Consider the following 13,659-nt stretch of genomic DNA (forward strand, 5'->3'; position numbering starts at 1 on the left):
ATCCCACAATCCCCTTCAAAGACACGAGCACAATGACCTAAGACCTCCTGCTAAGCTCTATCCCTTAAAGCCAACCACTTCCCAACAGGACTAAGCCTCTACAACATGAGCATCTAGGGGATGTTTCAGATCCAAGCTACCACAATTATAGGAGCCAAAGAGTTTGAAGGTTAAGGCAATTAAAACAAGAAACTATAGTCAGGGGAGTGACTGGAAGGAAACCTGGCGGACCTGGTATTATCATCTCTTAAATGTGCTAGCAACGTGGATACACTCACTTTGAGGCACTCACATTTCAATGACTTAATTTGTGCATTTTTCTGCATAAATGTTATGTTACAGTAAGGCATGAAAAGTAGGAAAAGACTCTCTACATCACCTAATGCATGAAGCAGTCCTTCCCAGTGCGTGTGCGTATACCACACAGGATCATGGGCACAGTGGGTCAGCCACATGTGGCAGCAAGGGCAGCCATATGGATTGACCACAGGGAGCAGTACAAACACCATCACTAGGAAACATGGGTAGGCACTGGTCTCGAGTACCCAAATAATTTCCTCAATCACATACCTCATGAATAATATCCTCAAGTATGAGGATCATCAACGAAAGAGTACACCGCAGTTGCAGGTAAACACTCCTAGACTGCTCTTTGCACCTGACATCATCCTCTACCTTACTCTTTCCTGATGATGAGTATCTAGTAATCCCTTCCTCTCCCCCAACTTCCTTACCCACTATCAATGGAAGGAAAAGTTAAATTACATTTCCATCACTTTCAAGTCAATCCATACAACAACAGACTACATGTTGGTTTTCTTTTTGAAAGTTTATTAAAAAAAAAAAACCTATCTTTTTACATTTTTACATTCACCTCTCAGAACATTTAGTGGTACCAATTAATGATATTATATAAAAAGCCCACCCACTGTCTGAAATGGCTGCAGATTTATCATATTCTGGTATTAAAATGTTTTGATCTCTGAAAAAAATTGGTATAATACTTAGTACCAAGATTTCTAATTCTCAGATGAGAAACAAACTTTTTTAATAAGGAGGAAATTATTTAGTAAAAATTCAAGACTGAAAGGAAATGTTAAAAAAAAAAATTATAAAAATAGACCCCCCAAGAGTTAGGTTATAAAATGCAATCAACTCCACCCCACTCCCTATTTCTCTTAGAAAAGCCACCCAATCCTGAGCACAGGGTCTCATATACAAATATGTGCATCTTGATTTGCAGATCAGCCTCTGGGATCATACACTTGTCCTAGTTAAAAGTTTAAAGTAAAAATTAGGTTAGGTAGTTAGACATCCTTAAATACTGATATCCAAAAGAATAGAAACACTTTGCCTTTGGTGTGGCTACAGAAATCTTCCTGGAAATTGTACAACAGGACACTAGCTTGGGGAAAAAGGGACACAGAGGGGAGGACATACGAACATCCCCATGTGGAGGTAAAATAAATATTGAGACACATCCCGAGGAAACACTGGATAGAACACTTGAGGAAGATGTCTCTAACCAACCACACACACAGGTTCTTGGTCAGAACTGTCTGGAACAGCCTTTTTCAAAGGGCCATTTGCACGACACAGCTGAACACGTGTGCTGGGGTCTACTGTAAGAATAAAGACCTTGTAAAGTAAGAATGCCAGCCAGGCTGAAAACCAGCCCCTTATTTCAGAAATCTCAAGAGTCTGCTTCCCTTTTTAGTTAATTCCCTTTTTAGTTAAGCATCTGTCCATCACAGAAGGACCTCAATTCATTAACAGAGGATATCTGCCCTCGGTCACCACAGAGGTCTGTCAGAATGATTCAACTACCACTTTTTCACCTCTAGGGTGACTAAATAAAAATTAAATCTGGTACTAGGACTATAACTTACTATGGTGTGTCTTGAGTCTGCTCACATTTCCCCCATTCTCGAAAGGTCATGATTAAGGGTTGTAAAGACATTGAGGAGAAGGCAGCAGTAAGGTCAAGACCATGTCTAAACATGACCTCAAATATCCTCAAACATTACAGAGAGAACACAAAGGTGTTCGTGCCCTGGTCTTCAAATAAATAGTTACTTTACAAAGCACAAAGGTGACACCAGAAAGGAAAGAAAAAAGGCAACTTGTCATTGCTTCAATGCACAGCTTCCAGTGGCTATCAACACAATCCTTTACAATAAAAAGACACTTTGGCATACTACTGAGGAGGACAAGGAAGATGATCAGATTTCTTTTTCTTTCTTTTAATTCCTTAAAGACTTTTGATGGCAGATGCATTCTGAATGTATCTAAATAAATTTGCATCACAGGGCACCTGATAAACACATTATATGGTATGACACACACCAGTGGCAATTCAAGCAAGAGAAGTTGTCCCTCACAGCACAAACCATCAAGGACAAACCAATGGTGAGGTCTCTGCTTACTGTGGCCTTGGTTCACTGTAGAGAAGATCCTAACAATGAGGGAATGGAGGGTAAAAAAGAAAGAGAACACTCAGGGAGCTTTTGATAAACATCATTTATCCTGTTTTCTAAATAAGACTTGAATACCAATTTTTAAAAAGGAGGAAAATGGATATAAATTAAAACAAAAATATATCTGTACAAGTCTTTACTCTGAGAACCGTTTGGTCTCCATAGAAGCCAGAACTGAGGAGGTGATTTGTCATCACAGTCCCCTTGCTGCGGAGTATGTAGATCAAGAGACAACATAAAGAGATTCCAAGTGACTGCGATCAAGGAACCAAGGGAATTACTTACAACAATTTCCTAAAACGTGTAAGTTCTACTGACTGCCCAGAGAGATGCTAACAGTTGCTCTATCCCCAAATGCTTGAAACCTCAAGATGGCAGCTAGAATATAAAAACCCCATCACCCAGTGAACCAATCACTTCTCAATCAAGGGGCAGAGTGGAAGAAGCAGGAGTGCAGGGAAGGCTGTTTCATCAGGACTCATCAGGAAGACCGCAGGTTTGGTGGCAGCCACACCACAGCTTTCCTTGTCTCCAACGGGGCCAGGTCTCCTGAGAGGCTACAAGTGCCCAGGGCCTGATGACAAGGTTCCATGGTGTGGAATGGCCAAGGTGCGGCAATAATACCGGCACGGAGAGTGACACCTGAGTTATGCATCAAGCCTACAGATCACTGATTGTTACACTAGCAATCTTGCTGTCCTGCCTATGAGAGATAACCCAGATGATCAGCCTGTGACATGTGCTACTTCCATCTGCTTGGAAACTGGGGAGAGAAGGGCATTACAAATGAAAACTTCTGCAATTACTACTTCTTGTTCCAGCCTGAGCTAAAGTGTGTCGGACTACATCACCAGCATTAAATAACATTTAAAATATGGTAACTTCAGCACATTATGAATATGAAATGTCCCCTACCCCAGCTCCATTTGTTGCAGAGCACAGTCTCCTGTCATTCAGCCAGGGGAATGGGTGGTGTGTGCCAGATGTTACATAAGGCATCTATTTCCCCGAGAAGGCTTTGAGCCAGGAGAATTAATCTCCTTCTGCTGGGACCTCTGCCCCAAGCTGCTGGGAAAACCGTGAATTGGGCTTGACAAGGGAAGCAGCTATGTGATCCACTAATCAGATTCAAAACATGAAAATGCACCACAAAGTGTATTCCTTCCTGCTCTTTTCACAGGAGAAAGACCAAAAGATAATTAACAAAAAGCCTTGTCCCTTCCAGCTCAAAGGAGGTTTCAAAAAGAAAGCCTAAGCAAAAAACAAAGAAATAAAATAAATCAAACCCCCAATACTCCTGAAAGTAAGAGTCCATCGTGACGGATGTCTAGAAGGAGTCGAGGCAGGAAAGAAGGACACAAAGATGGATGTGGCCAGCCACAAAAGTGCCTTGCGGAATCCACAACAGTGCTCTCCACTTCCAAGGCCAAGTAGTTATTCCCGGTAAGTCAAAAATTTTCTAGTAAGAAGAAAACAAAACAGAAATAAAAACCACTCCAAAAAAAGGGTTAAGGGAAGAGGGACGCTGTAGAAAGTCAAGCCGCTGACCGCCGGCGGATTACAAAGAGCCCACGCTGAAGCTGGCCCAGATAGATCCTCATCTTGGTGCTGTCACTTGTCTTCCTCACCCAGATCTGTGGGGACAGGAGAGGGAGCAAGATGAGAGGGGCTGAGAAACATGAAGGGCGAGTCTCCCAGAGCACGGCCACATTTGCCTGAGTTAGGCTGGGGAGGAAACTGAACACCACCTCCGTTTCAATGGGCCATTTCAACACCTGAGACTTCACAAGCACATCCTGGACCATGACCATCAGAGAAAAGCTCGCCTCCAGCCCTGAACACCTTCCTCCCTGCCACATGTCCTACACCTCTGGACAAGAAAACTGACAGCACAGCAATCCTGGGCTGCATTTTTTGCTTGGGTCACACGGACTCTCCCCTACCCTCTGCCCACCCCACCCCACCCCCGGCCCCGGCTTGGTACTAAGGATTGAACCCAGGATCTTCGCATTGACCTACATCTCCATCCCCAACCCCTTAAAAAAAATTTTTTTTTCTAAACTTTGGAGACAGGGTCTCACTAAGTTAGCCAGGCCAAGCTCAAATTTGCAATCATCCTGCCTCAGCCGCCCAGAGTGCTGTGACTACACATGTGGGCCACCATGTCTGCCTTTCTTACAAAGATCTAAATTTGGTTGATTACAGGATTAGCAACATGCAACAGACATATATTCATGAACATAAACTTCCTGCCAAATTTAAAAATGCTTTCCTTACCCCAAGGGACCTGCACATCATCTAGCCTTTCGATACTCTGCTTTTTCTGGCAACTAAGGCTAATGGCTGTGATGGAAAAAGGAAAAAGCAATACTAAAAAGAAGCCCATGGGGGAGCTGGGGCCCAGTAAGGATTCCAAGAAAGCTGAAGAGTTTAAGACAGTCTTCCCTCCTCACCACTTCCCTCACCCGCAGATGGGATGAGACCTGGCTCACTTTACAGGGCACAGGTGTGGGGTGAAGCGAACTCTTGCCTCAGGGGAATCGTCAGAGCCCACAGGTGCACTTAGTGAGTGCCACGCTGCAGCCAGGGAAGGAGAAGGGGCACCTGAGCGAGGGCTCCCACACTCTCACCATGCGCCAGACACTGTGCCCATCATGCTAAGCTGCCTCCACCCAGGACAAGCCTGTGGAGGAAGTACTGCTGTGGGCCCCATTTTACAGAAGAGACCAAAGTCCCAAAGGCTGGGCCACTTGTCCAGACTGATCCTGGCACCTGACAGCAAAGCCCTTTGCTCGTCTCCTTAAACCAGCCCCTGACTCTTCTCACCCAGCTCTCCGTAACATGCAATTAAATGGAGCCTAAAGCATGGGTTTTTGAAAGGTTTGTACTTTATCTATACACCTCTTAGTTTACAGATGTGTATCTCCTCCTCCCCCGACTCAGTTTTCAGGTTTTAAAAAAGCTTGTTCTCAGTTTCACCTCAATTTCTTTGATGTGATTATTCAGCAACAGACAGACTTTAGAATCAAATACACTGGTTTAAAAATGAAACAACTGAAGATCTCACACGAAGCCAGGCCTCTAAAGGAATATGCAGAACCATTTTAAACTGAAAACTGACCCCAAGAGGGTTGAATCGGGGAGTCACTAACACACTCAGACCCACCCACCACACCTGCCCAGAGCAGAGTCACACCAAGGCCAAGCAGCTCCAGCAACAGTCAGGAGTTTATCCAAAAAATTAGCTGAAAGACTTTTAAAGCACTGCTCCCCCTCACCACAGACGCGCAGGCCTGCAAAGCCCAAGGCCTCTCCTCTCCCAGACATGGCGCAGTGGCACCATTTCCTCATCACACCTCACAGGCACTCTTTTGTGATAAAAAGTGTTAACTTCAACGGGAAGCCTAAGTAGGGGGAATCGCACTTGCTTTTTATTTTTCTCCAGGTGCCACAGAGGAGTACACGGCAGCAGTTCTAAAGCTGGGTTTAGGTAGCAGGAAGCCACGTGTGCTTTGCAGAGCAACACTCGAAGGCAGGTACAAATGCGCCATCACGAAAGTGAGGCACCTCCTGAGCCCCTGGTTCTGGTTCCAATGTGGCCTGAGGTGACGGAGACCCTGAGCCCAGAGAAGAGTGGCATTCATTTATCTGGAAGGCTCTCCCTAACTTCTAAGTAAACAATCATTCTGCAAACTAGTCACATTTGAGGGCATTTTCAATTCAGGAAGCTGGAAGAATACAAGAGGCTTAAATTATTTCATAATCCAGTTTCATTAGATTTACTGTGCACTGGCACGAATAAGTTACAGAGGGTAGACACGTAAAAATCAATTTCTTTGCAGACATTTGCAGACTGATAAAAGATCAAGCCAATCCAGCTATTAAAGTTTTAAACCTTTCTTAACAATGCAAGTTAGACATTGCTGGACATCCCCCTAATGAAGAACCAGGCGGAGAACTCGTAGGGCAGTCACATTATCTTTGGGTGTAACTCTGTTAAAACCAGACCCTGTTCTGCAGAAAATCAACGCCCAAGGGCATGAGCCTGGCAACTCATTGCTGAGAGGCACAACAGGTCATATTAGGTGGGAGAGAGAGCGGCCTAGGAGTCATATGCATTCAGTGAGTGGGTGCTGGGTGCCGGACCTTGTGCCAGGTGCTCATTAAACCCTCACAGCAAGATACAAATCTCTCAGTGTAGAGAAATAACGTAACACAGATGGAGATGGAGTATGCTCCACAGGCAAGCTCCATTCTCAGTAGATAACCTGAAGAAGCAAGGATGGGAATGTACAGACCTCACACAGACTTGCCTTCTGCTCTCTCCTAAATCTAGCTCAGTGCCTCCCAAATCAATTACCGCACAGGGCGCTCACCAATACCACCAGGAATACACAGAACTACACACTGGAGGCAAGCAAATGTACGGGATGGATCTTCAAGGGTGAATCTTTCTATACGCAATTTTGCCACAAAGTGCTGACTTTGGAATTTAACCTACATATTGGACATGACTCCACCATCCTTTTTGGTGGCACTTTTATTTCACGTTTGTCCTATTTTTCACACTTCACAGAGCACATTTTGTTTTCTTCAGGGTGAGGAAATTCAGTCCCTACCTCATTGGCTCCAACTGAGCTGATCACGCAGCTCAGTTTCTGGTTGTCCTTTGACTCCAGATAGATGGCCTGGCTCTTGTGGTACCTGCAAAAACAGGGCACAAATGTACAAATATACTTAACACAGGCTTAATCATTTGTATGTGGGCAAAAGTCAAGACTTCAGAAGACTTTATTGTAAGGCTTCCATCCTCAGATGAGATGACTTCTTAACCCTCTGGACCTGAACCTTACAATCCTTGGTCCCTTTGCAAAAGGAAAGCAGCAACAAAGAAAAGAGTTGGAAAACTATAATTTACTTTTTATTTGGACTATATGACCCAGTTTAAAAACTAAATTAAAAATTTTAAAGTAAAATCTGTTTCTGCTTTCTGCCCACGCCCTCAAACACTGAAGGCAACTATGCAGACAAAATAAATAGGTGGGCTTGAATAATTGTTCTGTTACTTATTTTCTTTCTGTCCAAATAAGTCATTCACAAGAAGGAAGGCTGAATTCAGCCCTTACTTTAGTCATTCACTCAAAAATAATCATCAAGTACTTAATATGTACCAACGACTATCCTGGAGGCTGGGAAAAAGACTGAACAAGGCCACAAGTCCCTGCTATCACAGAGCTTCAAATATAATTGGGGGAACATTTAATAATCACACCTGACAGATACTAACTAGGTGAAGATTTGAACGTCATGGCATGCACCAAAGGGTCTCTGACGTGGCATGGTCTGGTCTAGAGAAGTGGGAAAGCTGCTTTAAAGGGGGAGACAAGACACATGCTCCCTTTTCAGCCCTTGCATTTATTCTCTTGGCCTGCCGTACAGAACTACTTCCAACCTACAGAAGTTCATCCTTCCAAGGATGGAAGGCCAAAGCCCAAATGGGACAACAGGGTGAAAGAGCAGCTGCTGGATTACAAGAATTAGAAATGTAACCTCAGCTGCTGCTGAGAGCCCTGGCCTGAGCCAGTCCCAGTTCAGTTGAGAACATAACCTTTGGTTGACCCCGGCTACAAAAACCTAGCTACACAGATCCATAAACTCATGTAAAGTCTACCAAAACACATCTCCCAGTGAAGTACTGCATCTTCTTCTCATTTCTCTGAAGGAAGGAGGCAGGTTCTGTTTTGCTGATAAAATGAAATAATGTATTGCCCAGATACCACAGTTCAAGATGTTCTTCTCTCCCACAGTGAGCTTCTCCAATCTACGTGCTAAGCACTCTTTAACCTGCTACTTAGGAGCTGAAAACACAGATTGCCAAGTCAATTTAGTTCCTGAAAAATGTTTTAACAAAGTAAATGCAACAAGAACAGTGAGACTGGTTTAGATCCAAGCTTTAAAGTTGCTTTTGACCATATATTAGTTGGCAAACTGGGTCAGAAGACCGTCGTTATGCTAAACAGGTAACATCACAAGGCCCAAATAAGGGAAGGTCACATCAGTTCACAGCAACATCCTAACACTTCCCTTGGTTTCCCTCCCATGTTTAAGCCAACTATACTACATAAACAGTAATGTCTTGAGCAATGTTTAGAATAAAAATACAAAAGAAAAAGTACACTCACAGTTATTCTATGGGAACTGTGAGTGATTAAAGAGATTAAACACAAAACAACATCTACCTAGCCTCAAGTCACTGATTCTACTTTCTAAATAATTTAATAAAGAAAGGTCATGAGTGTGGCATGAATGTACATTACATCACAGAAACATGCTAATACAGAGCTAAGTGGAGCAAAAGAACTACTATATTCCTGTGTTTCTAATAAAACACATTTGACTGGTTTCACAGTGAACATGAGGAGTAAAGACTGCAGTCTGGTTTATCACCTCTGGTCTCTCTCTCCCCGTGGGGTGTGGCCTGGACATCCACCACGTGGGATGGTCCCCAGGTGCTTCACAGGAGAGCTGGCCAGAGTGCTTCCTAAAGCAACCAACTCCCAAACCAACTGATCCCTGGGTTCCCAAGACCTTCAGGGGATTCTCACATACAAATAATGATCTCAGAGAACCATTATCCCCGGACATCAAACCTATTAAATTATTTGAATTCTCTGAAAAGGTAAGTCCTTAGACACTAAACTGTTCAGATGGATATTTTCTTTTAAAATGAAACCAAAAAGTATATAACAACACTAACATAAAACCTCACTTTTCAATTTTTAAAGAATAATAAAAAGGGGGGGAAAGAATTCAAAACATATTTAGAAATAATAAGTTTAAAAGCAACACCAATAGAACCAATTTAGTAAAAATGTGTCATCTTTGCCAATTAAACCCATTTTACAAGCTACAACTCAGCTGCTGAAAAAATTTATTTTTTTAAATGGCCTCAGAGAATAAGTCCTAAATGTCAAATTGACTTTATTACTAATAGAAATTCTGACCTGGGAATCCCTACAATTAAGCTCTTAAAGCTCTGTGCCTCGCTATTAAACCCAGTGAACTAGAATTACTATACTATTTTGGAAGAAAGCAATTTTTTTAAAAAGGTAGCTCCAAAAGTAAGGTGGGAAGGGGAGAAGTAATTGAATGTTTTATCCTGCTGAGAATATTAACACTCCATTTCCCCAAAACTGAGTCCATATTACAGCTATAGAACCTCACAGGTGGCAATTCTAGTTGGAAATATTTTTTTTTTTTTGGTACTGGGGATTGAACTCAGGACCTTGTGCTTGCAAGGCAGGCGCGGTGCCACTGAGCTAAATCCCTGGGCCCCTCTGGTTGGAAATATTAAGAGTCTTTGTATCAACTCAGAGCTAGAGGGTTAATGCTACTTGAGCAAATGGTGACTTCATTTCTGATTCACATTAATAGCCACAGAGAGAGAGAGAATAGTCCACTGGCACCATCAGTTAGTTATTTTTAAAATATCAGCTACTTTCACAGTGTTTTCTCAGAGAGGTCATTAGTCCAAATCAAAATTTGAGAGAAACTTACAGCATGATATAAAATGTCTTAAAAGCAGTAAAAGACCAAGGCAAAGGGAAGATGCTTATCTTTCAAAATGAAATGTAGCTTGATAAGTGTTCACACCAAGATGGGAGGCCTGGATCACACTCATTTTGCTGAAATCATTTAAAACTCAATGAAACATGTTTTTACCAAAAATACTGTTATAAGGAAAAATTCCATGCTGTGGGAAGGAGCACAAAGGGATTTGGCTGACCCCTTAGCCACAGGCTGGGAAAGAAAAATGAAGCCTCTGAACAGAGATACAAAAGTCAGGTCAAGGGCCTTGTGAGGCTCGCCCTGCTCTAGTGAGAGCTTCAGGCAGGGTGCTCAGGAACCCAAGAAAACACAGCAGGGAGGACAGGACTCACCTTTTAACACCTCACTATGAGCCCTGATTGCTAAAGCTAGAAAAGAAAAAGCACACAGAATACAGAAGCAAACAACATTCTCAAAATATAATTAACAACAGAATAAGTGACTTCAAATTCACTGAAAAAGCAAAATGCTTCCAGAGACATTGTTTTCCAAATGTCTTCTGCTAGCATGAGAAAGATGGTGAAAATTCCTTCTAACGGCTTAGGAGTTCTGACACATCACACCTGACCACTTGGTTTACTTTATGAAATACCCATCGTTGTGGAACCTTTCTTTTAAAAAAACAAGAATTTTCTTTTACTGTATTTTTACCCGCCAGACATGTCTCATAAAGTCTAAGGATTAAGTCTAGATAAAGGAAGATCTGAAGCAACGCAATTACAAAATGAACATCATTTGAAATATCACATGGCTTGAAGACTCACAGATCCGTAAAAATGTTAGTGATAAATCTCATCATTTTCAAAGACGGTTCTTATATGTGGGCTTGATCTTTAAAGGTTATTTGGTTTTCATTATTAGAAACATTTTTCATCTTATTTTGCCCCATGGTGCTGAGCAGCTAGCGCCTGCCACCTAGTGGCCACACGTCCAGATAAGAAGTAATGCTAAAATAAATACTAATTGACCTCTGAAAAACACCAAACAGCCAGATCTAGGGGGCAGAAGTCACTAGATCAGGCTTATGAACAAAGCAAGCCTCCTTCACCCATCTGGATAACTAACTCACTGTAACTTAATAAGTGGAAATGACTTATTTTCAGGCAAGACTAGCTCTCTAAGCTTTGTTTGCTTGTTCTGGTTTTTGAGAACAGGGTCTTGCTATGAAGTTCAGGCTTATTTTCAATTCACTATGTAGCCCACACTAGCCTTGAACTCACGGTGATCCTCCTGCCTCAGCCTCCTGAGTGCAGGGATTATAGGCATGCACCACCACATCCAGCATCTCTAAGCATTTATTTTTTATTTTTTTGGTACCAGGGATTGAACTCAAGACCTTGTGCTTATGAGGCAGGCACAGTGCCACTGAGCTAAATCCCCGGCCCCCTTTAAGCATTTTTGACAAGAACAGTCAGCCCTCTGGATTCACAGGTTCACATCTATGGATTTAGCCAACTGTGGATAAAAAATACTTGAGAAAAAATTGTGTCTGTACTGAACATGAACTTACTTTCTTATGACAATACAGTATAACAACTATTTACATTGTATTCAGTATTTTATATAAACTAGAAGTGATTTAAATATACAGGAGGAAGCCAGGCATGGTAGCACACCTATAATCCCAGCACTTGGGAAGCTGAGGCAGGAGGACTGCCATGAGTTCGAGCTACATAGTGGGTTCAAAACCAACATGGATTACATAGTGAGACCCTATCTCAAAAAAAAAAGAAATTACACACACACACAGTCTGCTGAAACAATGTATACATCAGGAAAAGAAAAACTTGTATAAATACCTTAATACTAAATTTGTTGAGACATCATGAGATTAACACAAGTTACCTTTGGCCTCTACCATTACAAGAGATGCTCAGAGTGGTGGCCATGAGCTTCCAGACATTTGTTAGTACAGCGAACTGCTGAAGTGTGTATATACTTTTTTGGCAGACTCTGTAAATACAGGAGGCTACCTCAGGTTATAAGCAAACATGATGCCATTTTATACAGGGGATGTGAGCTCCTGCAGACTTGGGTGTCTGTGTGTGGTCCTGGAACCAGTACTGCCTACACAGTGGGACGACTGTACAATCTTGCAAGGTAGCCAACTAACATGACGCTCCAAAAAGGCATCCATCCTTAATTCTTAAACCTTTGGCTCAATAAAAGTATTGAGACTCCAAGGGTTAATATATAGCCATTAAAAATGGTAATTAGAGACCATACAGTAAATTGAGAAAAACGTTGTCAATTTAACCAAGTGAAAAGGCAGACTGAAAACCTGTGTTCACCTATGACTTGAAGTGAGGGGCCTGTACGGGACCACAAATGAAAGAAATCCTGTGTCTGAATTAAGAGCTGTGCAATATGGCAGGGCCCACGGTGATTTGACACCTACCAGAATACCTAACACAAAAAGCAGTAAGCATTTGTTGGATGAATAAATGTATGCACTTTTAAAGTTTTTTCCTATTGTTTTGCCATTTCTTTTCCAATGAAAAATGTTGGCAGTCTAAAAATTTCAAGCAGTCCTCAATCTAAATGAGTCATGTTTTAGGATATGATTCCCCAAGTAAGTTTCTTAGAACACTCTTGGAGCTGGATGATGCAGAAGAAAAGGGTAGAGATGCCAAATAAAAACACCTAATAACATCTTAGGAATTCACAGTATACATTAACATTATCAGAAGACCCAGAGTGCTATTAGAAAGGAATCCATTTATCTTAATTAACAGGATCATCCCCTAAACTCATGTGACCACAAAATCCTTTCATCTGTAGAACACCTATTAATTTTAGCACACAGGAGCAGAGTTGAGAGGGGCTGCAGGACATGTACCCTGGCACTGCTGGGCAGAGGCACCTCAAAAGATATCGGCCTGCAAATTCCAGGAGGGCCGGGGGGCCACCAGCCACAGAACCACCCTGGGAAACTTTTCAGAGGCCTAACAAAGGTATCCATCAAATGTCGGCTGATGCACAGTACTAAAGTGGAATCTCATTTTAAAATGTAAGTTAAGCAGCAGCCGTGCTCTGAAATAACAACTCTAGATAGCCCCAGCCTTCTCCTTCCAAGTGGTTCTTTGCAGACTCTTATAAGCAGCCATCTTTCCTCATAACTTACCATCTCTTATCATAGTACAGCTTGCCATCTTCTATCCGAGCCTCCAATCTCTGGGCTGGAGACTCCGCAGGTGTGGCAGGTAAGTGTTCAGGAGAAGATGGGGATGCTGGAGGAAGGTAAGAGACATTTCAGCCTGAGCGCTAACATGTTTCAACTGAGACACCATAGCAATAACCACGACCACTGAGTCCTCACAGTGGGACTGCAAAGACATGTAAGACTCCAGGCCAGAATGCAAAGGCAGTGGCTGTTCACAGGCATGGTCCTACTGATCAGCATGTGTGGGCTGGGTCCCTTGCTCCTGGGAGGTCGCTATGTTTTGCCAAACTTAGCGTGGGACACCAAATCGGCATAGCGCACTACTAAATTCTTGTACATGACTTCTAACTTGATCTTCAAACAATCCTGTGAGGCATGCAAAGCGCAGATTAACCTCAGCAAACAGAGGAG

General features: G+C 42.5%; 1 protein-coding gene across 1 annotated transcript in view; it reads right to left on the reverse strand.

Moving 5' to 3' along the window:
- Positions 1–810: 810 nt before the first annotated feature.
- Positions 811–13,659, reverse strand: part of Suds3 (SIN3A corepressor complex component SDS3) — a 34,391-nt gene continuing 21,542 nt past the window's right edge. Inside the window, exons 10-13 of the mRNA XM_087198367.1 lie at positions 13,210–13,315; positions 7,097–7,181; positions 4,026–4,111; positions 811–3,936 (exon numbers count right to left, since the gene is read on the reverse strand). Of these exons, the coding sequence (XP_087054493.1) occupies positions 3,912–3,936; positions 4,026–4,111; positions 7,097–7,181; positions 13,210–13,315 (302 nt within the window). The 3' untranslated portion in view covers positions 811–3,911. The remainder of the gene's footprint in view (positions 3,937–4,025; positions 4,112–7,096; positions 7,182–13,209; positions 13,316–13,659) is intronic.

This window comes from Heterocephalus glaber, unplaced genomic scaffold (genome assembly GCF_053883595.1).
Source record: "Heterocephalus glaber isolate CG9 unplaced genomic scaffold, H.glaber_assembly_v1.0 deba00001687, whole genome shotgun sequence".
Classification (NCBI taxonomy): Eukaryota; Metazoa; Chordata; class Mammalia; order Rodentia; family Bathyergidae; genus Heterocephalus; species Heterocephalus glaber.